General features: G+C 32.8%; 1 protein-coding gene across 1 annotated transcript in view; it reads right to left on the bottom strand.

Annotated features, from left to right (window-relative positions):
• Nucleotides 1-2,975: 2,975 nt before the first annotated feature.
• Nucleotides 2,976-11,386, bottom strand: part of LOC116772776 (TBC1 domain family member 14-like) — a 32,092-nt gene continuing 23,681 nt past the window's right edge. The window contains exons 3-7 of the mRNA XM_032665076.2: nucleotides 7,293-7,499; nucleotides 5,748-6,330; nucleotides 5,418-5,546; nucleotides 4,903-5,095; nucleotides 2,976-4,349 (exon numbers count right to left, since the gene is read on the bottom strand). Coding sequence (XP_032520967.1) covers nucleotides 4,147-4,349; nucleotides 4,903-5,095; nucleotides 5,418-5,546; nucleotides 5,748-6,330; nucleotides 7,293-7,499 — 1,315 coding nt within the window. The 3' untranslated portion in view covers nucleotides 2,976-4,146. The remainder of the gene's footprint in view (nucleotides 4,350-4,902; nucleotides 5,096-5,417; nucleotides 5,547-5,747; nucleotides 6,331-7,292; nucleotides 7,500-11,386) is intronic.

The following is an 11,386-nucleotide window of genomic DNA, read 5'->3' as shown; positions in this document are numbered from 1 at the left end:
AAATTGCGCTCCACCTTATGTACTGCGTTGTAAAACTGATAATTTACCGATGCATTCGTTTCTCAAGATTTTAATATCTGCTACCAATGTCAAGGTGAGTCCACACTGGACTTTAGGACTTCGTAACATTGATGTTATTATTACAACTGTAATTATTATTTATCTTTTGTTAACTACCTAATTATTATAAATTTTTATGTTTAATTTTTTTTTTCTTTTTATTACGTATTTATATTTGATAGTAACAGATTATATTGAGTTTAATATTACAGTTTGGAAACTTAATAAGGAGAAAAGAAAACGAGAAATGAAGTTTAAGAAAAAAAATTCAGCTCTTAGTTATTATATTAAAAATCCAAAAACATTCAATTTCTTTCATTTTCAGTTCGAAATTTTATACAACTTAACAATACTTTAACTAATCTTTTCTTCTTTTTTTTTAAATACTGTTTATAAAAATTACGTTGATGTACGAGTAAAATATAGGTATAGGAAAAAAATTACGCCCGCTTTAACTCATTCTCCATGGATCCAAGGGCTCAGGATAGGAAAAGGGCGACAAGTTTTACAATCATTAGTAGATTTTCAAAGCCAGATGTGAGAATAGAATATTGGGTTGTTTTTTTCTCCGTTCTGATAGTAAATTCCATGTAAATGATACAAACTGAAGTCAAATTATAAACATTACAACAGAGTTGTCAGAAATCACATGAGAAAGATTAAATGACTTCGACCTATGTTGTCATTTGTTATGTATTCCAGGTCGTAAGACTTCTGGTTAGTTTTTTTTAAAAGCTTTAATTATCTCGATGGTGACATACATACGAACGAGTTACGATATTTTTTTAATAACACGAAATTGGCTGGTTTTTTTATTATGTTATTATATAAGTTTACTGTGATGTGGATGATAAATCTTAAATTTTGATTTGCTTACCGAAGTGTAATTTCAACTAACTCTGATAATTAATTAGTAAATAAGTCCTCTCAATGTGTGTGAAATCGTAATATTATTAAACATCGCCAGCATTAATGATTTCAAGAATATTCCATAATTATCCTCAAATTCGTGATCGTGTAAGTGCAAAATATTACTTTTACATATGTTTTTGTAAATTCAGAACTCACTTATAAATTATTTAACTAAGATAAAGTAAGCAAGTGTGCCGTAAATTAAGGAACAATACAGGCTATGTTTGTGTAAATTGAATTGTTTATTTAAATTTGATATCTGTCTTAAAGTTTTTCTAAACTACACATTATTCATACGTAAAACATTATTAAAATAAATACGAGCTACTAGCTAGGCAGATACAAATTCTCGTTATAAATGTTCTTAACTTTTTATGTGAATTAGTTTAAAAAATGCAGTTAATTGATAAGTCATAAGTTAATATTTTTTTTAACTATTATGGCTTCGTTCGCACTGGAATCGTGGATTATTTTGCTTATGTCAACTTTTTATTTGTTGGACTAATTATAATCTGGAGTACTGTGATGAGAACACACGAAGGAGTTTGAAGAATGGAACAAAGGCGTTTATTAAATTATCATTTAATGAGATCTAAGACTTTCGCGAGTACTGATTTAAATAAAACTAATATTTTCGGATTACCACGGGTTTTTGTATTGTATTGAACTACCTACTCCTGACGTTCGGTTACTTTTCAGCAACCGCGATCGCGAGCAGACGAGATGAGAATAATATTTTATTTAAAGAAGATTAGTTATATTTTTACCAGCACCTAGAACAACAAAAAATGATATAAATAATAATCGAAACATTAATTGTAACACCTGAAATTACAATGACATTAAATCGGACTTGACACTGTTTGACATAAAGGTAAAATTTGAAAAGTACACAGACGATATTTGAAAAGCGTTTCACTCCTATCTCAATTTTTATCACAAAAGAAATGAGAAAAAATATTTTTTAAAGCTAAATCTGTTAAAATACATTAACTTTAACCTTAAAAGAACGAAGCAGGGCATTGAACTTAGGTGTTTCTATTTGATAAAGATCTTTATAACCGAATAGTATTGTTAATTACTACTGCTGTTATAATTATGAAAACTATAAAATTAAATACTTCTACTACTTTTGAATTTTCGTTATTTTTGTGTTTTAAAATTTTTTTTATATTTGTATTTTATTCCAAGATTGAGCAATATATGATGGATCCTATTTTATATTAAGCCCGGTTTTCTTGACAGCAATCTGAAACTGTTACAAAAATTATGTTCGTGTGGAAAGAAAATAAAAAAAGATTATAATCGAAATTAAAGAGCTCTTGCGGCTTGAAAAAACGATTAACCAGTTTAGTGGTACAATATATATGACCAAAATAGTATATAATACGATTAATAATAAAAAAATCATCGAGTTATAATTTTTCTACAATAAATTACACATTAATAATATTTTTATAATTTTCGCAACTATTTAGTATATATTGATGTAGCAGTTATCTTAAAATATTTCGGATTCATTATTATTATTATCTTGAGTTTTAAATGGTGAACGTAACAAGAAAATACAATACAGAGACAAGGGAAGCTATTGTTCAGCCATTATCTGCATTTACATATTTTGTTTAGCAATTATGACATTGAACGTCATTTGTGTGTTTTTGATTTGTAACAAAGTTTAACGTTATATTTATAAAAAGTATAATAATGTTATCAACACGACTCGATCTGATAACCTTTGTGGGATTATTCACCTAAAACACTCGAACTACTATTAGTTGTTGACACGCAATAAACATAATTAACAACGGCCATTACGTTCCAGTGCTGTTGGCTTCCTTATAATTTTTGCAAGTTTTGTACTGTCTATGGATTTTTAGTATTAAGATATTTTGAGTAAGTTTTGTTTATACTCATAGACAAACTTGTGTTGCCAGGAATAAATCAAAAATATACTTTATAGTGTTGCATGTGTTTCCTTGCAGATAAAATTAAAGGCAGAATAATTTTCATCAGTAAATTTATTATAATCAAATCTAACATTATTGGGGCCGAGACGTAGCGTTTCTCGATGGCATTATAATATCAGTCAACATCACAACTGCATTTAAAAACTATTCATATTTACATTTAACAAGACATTATTTTCAAACTGAGATGACATATTTTTACATTTCAGCATCGCATTTCTTATAAGCAATATATAAATTTTATCAATTTTAAACAGTAAACAATAATGTGTAATTACATCAAATACTAGATATATGAAAGAATATAAACCAAAACACAAATAAGATCTTCACGTATTCAAATTAAAAATAAATTAATAAAAAAATGTGCTTAAATTAATAAGTGATCATATAATATTTTATCATCATAATATCAAACGGTCGGCAAGATCCCTCTCAGCTTAAAGCTTTGCCACACACTCGTAGCACTGTTTAGATTAACACATGTATTACTGCAAACCGTTTCAATTGTAGAATATAGCCGGCGGTTATAATAAAAAGTACTGAAACATAAAATGGAAGAAAATATAATGTTCTACTAAATATGAGAAATAGCTTTAATATTTTATTTTATTGTATTTGTATATACATAGATTTTGTAATGAATAACTTTCTCGCTTTAACTCGCAGCAATACATTACTTAGCACACTAGCACACTTTAATATATTGTTTCTTGCATTAACTATTAGGCCGATCACTACTCGTTGTATCCATAATCTTATATATTGACTCTATCTATATACACTATATACAAATGTTTAATTCTTGAAACGTCATATAATATTTTCCTTAATATAATATTTTTAAAGACAATTAATTCATTTAAAACTTTTGAAACAGCTCAGCCGATTACCTATTTGTTTTTTTTAATAAGATTTTATATGGAGAAAGTTACATTAATGGACATTTCAATAGAAATGAAAATATGCTATAAAGTATAAATGATATGTATCTTACATTATGTGAGTTATTTTAGAAATATCGAGTTAAGTGAAGTCGTTGAATAGAAAGAGATATAGTGTTGTTATATACAAGGCGACACGAGCATGTAACACTAGTGAATCTAATATTCTAAGTCTCACCTATAAATGGTTACAACATATGGACTATTTAATTTCCTTAGTTTAAGGGCAAGTTATATATTTACATCTATCAAGTCATGTATCATAATCTGACGCTGTCTTCTTCGTCTATTTGGCAGTTGGTGACGAGCTCTTCGAAGGTCAGGCCGTCTGCTGTCAACGATGTAGAGGAGATACTCCTGAAGAGGGCCTCGGGGTCCAGGTCGTCCGGCAATTTGGTAAGAAACTGAGCGGCTGATATGAAATCCATATCCTTCAATTCGTTTTGATATAAATGTAGCACCCCTGGGGACATTTCAGTTAATATATTAATTATTAAATCGGCTTTCTGTGTGGCAGTTTTGATAAAACTATTATTGTTATTGAGATCTAAGATTTTCGCGAGTATTCATTTAAAGGAAACTAGTATTATTCGGATTTACTACGCGGATTTTATTATTTAAAAACTACATAATCCCGACGTTTCGGTTACTTTGCAGCAACCGTGATCACGGGCAGACGAGGTGTGATCACGGTTGCTGCAAAGTAACCGAAACGTCGGGATTATGTAGTTTTTAAATAATAAAATCCGCGTAGTAAATCCGAATAATACTAGTTTCCTTTATTATTGTTATTATTATTTTTTATAGGAAATTTGTTACAATTCTTGCTGTTTAATATAAACAGCATCAAGCAATAAGTAGTGACCAGCGTATTATATGGACACTCTATGGACTGTACATTAAGTAATAACTATCCACATGTGTCCAGAGTCATATATTCTCATCATTAATGTCAGCACAGGAATAATGTTGCATTATACATGTCATCCTGTTGGGATAGGTTTTCTCAGACTAACCGAGGGCCACGTGGAAGAGGAAGTGATCGCCGTCTCTGAGCAGGACGTCCCAAACTCGACAGGCGGCGTCTAGGGGCATCGGTTTGGCGAACACTGAGTAGATCCAGTCCACCAGATACAGCTCAGGGGCCACCACAGACGCGAGACGGGGCAGCTCGCTAGACAGGACGGCCGTGTACGCTCGCCATAGACGCTGGAACACAAATATATATAACATACTGAGAGTCTGAAGGGGATATTTAATGATAGCGGTTAAGAGGTAATGTTGTATCTTAATGTATGATATCTTAAAGCTGAAATGGAATAGTTCAGATTGTGGATTGAGCGTTTGTATTTTCTAAATATTCATATACTTATATAGATAATTGACAATTAATAAAAAAAAATGATTACAAATCCATGGTATTGTTTATATGCAGTAATATTGAAGTGGAATTTCAAAAACTTGTATTGGAAGAGGCAACAGATAGTGGACTAACGGTATATATGACATAAGAGTAGTTTATAAGGTGTACCTGCATCGTGGCGCCGTCTCTAGTGAAGGCAGCCCTCAGCACCGGCCATTCCAGGAGGTTGGAGAAACACATGAACGCCTGGGACGCTTCCATGTTCAGTATCAACACGGCCGCTATGAACGACATACCCTGGCGCAGAAAATATCGATATCACATCTATACAACACTATTCCCATAATTTTTATTATTATATTTGTATTAACAGACTTCTAAGGACCAGTAGTTAAAAGTGAGATTTTTTTTGGTTGTTATTAAAAATGTTATTTATTCTATTAGTAATGTTTCGATGTTAATCACATCCGTCACATGTAAACCAGCATTGTTTTATACCTGTACATATCCTATATCCGGTCTGTAGCACACGTAAGCCGCTAGCAATTCATGTAGGACGTCGAAGTACGGCCCTCCCGGCTGGAAAATACACAGATGTGGGAAAGTCCTCGAGATGTCCAGCTGTATCAGCTCCATGGAACATTCGTCACTATACTCCAACAGATTAGGGTTGGATTTCGAGCAGCACTTGTTCGGTGCCTCCACGTGTAAGGTCTTCAGGTTCTGTTCGCTGTAGTTCCTCGGCATCCCCAACCTCAGTTTCTCAGTTTTCTCATCCTTCCTGTCGTCAGTTCTTGTTTTGTCCGTCTTCTTCGCGTTGTCTTCCTTGTTGGCATCTTTTGTTATCTTTTCTTCCGTATCTTTAGCGTCGTCTTCTCGACAGTGACAGGAGTTGTTGAGTTTTAATCGCTTCCTTCTCAACTGCGCCTCGTGTAACTTCTGCTTTGCTTTGGCAACATAATCTTGGTACATTTGCTCTGTTATGTTGAGCTTGTTCTCTATGGCCAGTTGCCACACCCGGCCTCTTACAGACGGTGGTAGCCCGCTCCACCAAAGTTCCTGAGTTCGTTTAGCATTTTTCCTGCAATCATTTTAATATACAAGTTATAAGAGACAATTACTATTATACTAACCTATCATATCTGATTCAATATGACTATTTATATATTATTTCATATAAAAGATAATAATAGCATCATTAAGTGGCGTTCCCTTGACGATTTATCAGATTTATAAAAACTTTAACAACAGTTAGTTAAATGCGAAATAAATAATCGGAATGTACACATCGCGTACAATGAACGAAACAAAAACAAAGGGAAACGTGTCCATTGTCCGCAAGCGGCGGCTATTGTGAGGTGATGGCCTGGTGACTGACGGAACAAATACCGGGAACATTTCTCGTCCAAGCGCGCGCAACATTGTAAGGCTTGAAACTAATTCACATATTAAACCTTGTCATCAACACCCTTCACTGTAAAGCCATTCTATTCTTGATTGTAATGAATTGCGGCTTACATTCATTCCGTTATAAAAGCGATCAAATTTATTTTAATACGATATTTTTATTAAAACTTTAAATCCGCCGTATTTGTTGTTTTAACTAACTTTGGCGCTAGTTGACAGCTGGGCACAAAACACGTATAAATCTCCAATCAATTTTCAGGATTTAACTGGATTTAAATAAGCTCGTTTGAAACATTGTCGTTCTTTAGAACAAGAATTGTAAGAGACTGTATTTATAAAACAGCTATTTTTCACTTTTGATCTATTTGTTATTCGTTAGTTCTGAACTCAATTAAACATTTCCTCTTTCTTTCATTCTTACATCTTACATACCGCTGAGCTTAATGTATCAACCATAACTCAGATGTGAATCTGAACAAGTGGGATCTCTTTAACCTTGTCCTGTTTTCTTCCTAGCAACGTATATCTACATTCCTATATACTAAAGTGTTTTGGCTCCACTGCATCTCTCTTAAAGTTATTCTTCTGTATATCCTAGCTATTTGCGTCTACACCGCTACATATATCAAGACTCACATGTTCTGCCAGTCAGGGAGTATGTTCTGTGTCCACTCCCGCGCGTGTCTCGCTAGTCTCTCTTCCATCCTCAGTGACTCCTGCATCTTGGCATGTCTTGCAGCAGCTTCTCGTTCCACTCTTCGTCTCGCCGCTTCAACCATTCGAGCGTGTTCCGCCTTGTGACGCAGGGCTTCCTCCGTACATTTTGCCGGCAGATTTGATGGTCTGAAAATAATGTATTTGACATTTTAAAAAAAATCAAAAGTCTGAGACTCCAGGTAATACCGGTGAAAATCATTGAATGTTATATCTATATAATGTACATGTTTAGATCCTAATATTTGCCCGCAACTTCGGAGTGGGGTTCAGGGACAGATAAGTATAATTGATGTAGGGACCAGCCCGCAGTGAAATCTGCAGACAGTGTCACGTGAGAGCGAACGCAACATGTTATTTCCGATCCTATTGTCACTGCACGAATTCTATAATCTGATGTCTAAGCTATATTACTGAAGGGATTCATCAAATACCTACAAGTTCTTTTCGCCGCAAGAAAAACGTATCAAGAGGATGCAAATGAATTCGAGCAAAATTTTTTCCAAACTATTAATCATTCTCAATAAATGTTATACTACTATTAAGACACTATAGAAATAAAATTAACTCAAGTTCAAATAATACTGCAGCCATTAACCGAACACCGCGCGGACTTCATTCACAGTTTAAATTGAAGCTAAAACAAAACGTAACGCGTAATTAAAATCAAATTATAGTATTTAATAGATCGTTACGCATATTTGAATGCACGCCAAAAACGTAACGCCGTTTCTGTGTATCGGATGGAAAGCAACACGAGCTGCTGGTGGTTTGTTACGAGCGACGTGATTATATCAAATTGTTTTACATATTAAAATTAATTCAAAAGAATATCGTTTACCAAGTGTTCATGCCGGAATACTGAATAACGCTAGCGTACCAATTCACTACCAAGAAACGTATAGCATTCGAAGCTGACAGCGTAATTGGAAGTCCGTTAACATGCAGTCAGGCAATTATAGAAAATTCCCGGCTAAATGGCGATTCCCTCGAATCAGGGACGGTGTGATTATGGTAAATTCGATTTTATGTCTTACACATATCAAAATAAGGGTCATAATCTAAAGTCGTATATGTTCTACAAATTGGATAAAGTATTTTTTTCTGATCCAACAGTTTTAAATATTTTATTGTGTAAAAAGTTTATTTTTAAACGATCGTGGTTCTAATATAAATTCTCTCGTATTTGGGAGCGCGCCAGTTGATAACCGAAATGAACTTGAAATAAGGCCAATGACGAATTCCAATTCAGTCTATAAACAACGTTTTGATATCGAGAAATAAAACATACGTAGGGTTAATTTGCTGTTAAGTTAATCATTACTACACGATTTGTAACTAATTGTGTAATCTTTATTGAATGGCTCCTTAATAAGTGAGATTTAATCATCTTTAGCATACGCAGTCATGTAACAACTTAATTTTCACCATTTATCACTTATATTGAATATTTATTACTGGGAGTTATAGTTAAAATAGTTGAGGTCATAGGAATAGGTGCTGACGAAGTGGTGATATAAATATTACGATACATATATTTGAAATTCAGAGCAATGTATTTTTTTTTACCTAATATTTTTCTGAATGTTTAGAGAGAAGTACACAAGAAATTAAACTACGTGGTAGCTCTGTTCAAAAGGTGATTTAAACCCGAATTGCACATTTTTCTTTTTCAATAAAACATAAAGAACCAATTAAAAGAGTGACAAGTGATGGAAGAAACAATTTTATCCAACGGCTGGGAAAATAAAACAGTTGCAGGATTTTGATTATACACAATGTCCAACAATAGGACTATATGACTATTCAAGTTAATAAGACTATATGACTCTTTATTGAACTATAGTATATTTCTGCCTACGTCTGATCTGATCCCTAAGTAAGTTTTCAGTACCAATATAACAGAGTTCACGTCGAAAAATTAAAGGATATCTGCCAGTTTTTCACTCATAAAGCTACGTCGATACTGCCATGTGATGTAGATGGAAAACTGTAAACTCTCCGTATTTAGTTTGATACAGCAGCACTTTTAGTAGAGAGTGTTATTCAATACTATAATTTGCCTTACTAAGAGCTCGTAGAACATTGATGTTTTTTTATTCAATTGTAAATGTAATTTCTAAGATGAATTCTGACAGAGTAACTTCCACTGCACACCCTTACTTAAAAAGTATAAAGAATTGATTCTACTGATTTTCTAATTTTAGAAAAGTATAGTTAACCCTATATAAGATACACATTCCGCCATATATAATTTTGTTATATCTCAAAGACTTTAGGCAGCGTTTTTGTTAAAATGTCTCAGACGGCTTATGTTTTCCCGACATCTTCATCAAATATCGTTAATGTTCACACAAGTGAATAAAAAAACTTAACAAATTATATACTAAAACCTTCCTCGAGAATCACGCTATCGAGTGGTGATAACTGTTTGATAATGGGTGCAGTAATTTTTTAAGTTTATCGGGAACAGACAGACGCGGCGAGGGACTTTGTTTTATAATATGTATTGATACGTATGTGTATACTATTTTTAGGGTGGCAGTAACGAAATTAATTAGATATTATGTATGTTTTAAGCACTAATTTAATTTATATATGAGATTAGAATCTTTGAGAGAAGATTTTAAGGGAATGGTTTAAGTTTAGTTTATAAATTATTATAAAACTAAAAGAAAAAAAAAGTAAGTTAATAAAAATTAATACCGAAGTTCTATGTACTGTTTCTTCCTAAAACTTAAGATAACATGTCTCATTCTTCTCCGAATAAAAATTAAATCTTCTAGCTGATATGATACTATGTATAATATCAAGGATATTAAACCTACTATGGTAATAATTCAATTCTAAAACTGACCACAGACGTGTCCGGATCGTAATACGCGAGATGATATATGTATTTAAACGTCTTTAAAAGGCCGATTGTGAGGTTTGTCCGATACCAGACAATGATATCAAACAAATAAAACTACAAATAAAAAACGCATCTGTTTGAAGAGTAATTAGTTTTGATTTGAACTATGTATATTGATTGCAAACCAATCTCGATGTATCCAGTGTGTTCAAATGTTCCCCAGGACACCAGTGTGTTCACCACCGTCACAATCCATACCTTAGTATCTCTTCCAACATAAGCCTTCGCACGTTACAGTATTAATGTACTTTATTGATTTATTAATGCTAAACGGTAAACGATTTGTATTCCGCGGACCGATGAAGATTTTCGATAAGCAAACATAATTTGTTCTGATTTATGTAACCAGCGTAAAGAAAATTTGCTAGGAATTGAATTATTTGTTACTATCCACAAAATAGGAACGGAAATATTAGTGCTTTAAATACCAACTGCCTGTTATGAGACTATTATTGTGGCGTATACACTATATGTTAATGTTACTTTCGAGTAGATCGCTCAATAGTTACAGATGTTTATAGTGAAAGGGGAGTTTTTGCTTATGGTACTATTTGTGTACTGCAAAAAAAATTAGAAATTAACATACAGCCAGCAAAATAAGACTCTGTTAAATGAAATTTTTTAAAGTTCCGAGTAATTATAAAGGACATAGAGACAAAAGTTCTCTGCAGTCCATTGATTCACCGTGGGTGCATTGTAGGGAGAGGAGCTTCATCAGTGCCTGGGACTTGCGACCCAGGTGTAGGTTTAAGGGGCCCCTATGTAGCGCGCGTTAAACGCTCACCTCCACCGTCCAAGCTCCTCTCTCGACTAAACCAAATTAGTATAATATTAAGTATAATGTATCTTCATTATAAGTATCAGGTTATAACTTAAATTGATTATATGATTATAAAAAAACCAATTAAATAGTGATTAATAGACAGTTGCAAATATAATGAACGATTCATCACAATTTATTTATTTGTATACAAAATTCAGTACATTTTAGATGAAACAAAGGTAAATTAGAATAATAATCACAGCCTTGTATTACTTCGATTTCAATTTAATATAGATTCGTTAAAACAAAACAAGATTCATTGTTATGTTAATGTTGGCC

Source organism: Danaus plexippus, chromosome 12 (assembly GCF_018135715.1).
Source record: "Danaus plexippus chromosome 12, MEX_DaPlex, whole genome shotgun sequence".
NCBI lineage: Eukaryota > Metazoa > Arthropoda > Insecta > Lepidoptera > Nymphalidae > Danaus > Danaus plexippus.
This window is presented reverse-complemented; position numbering and strand designations above follow the sequence as displayed.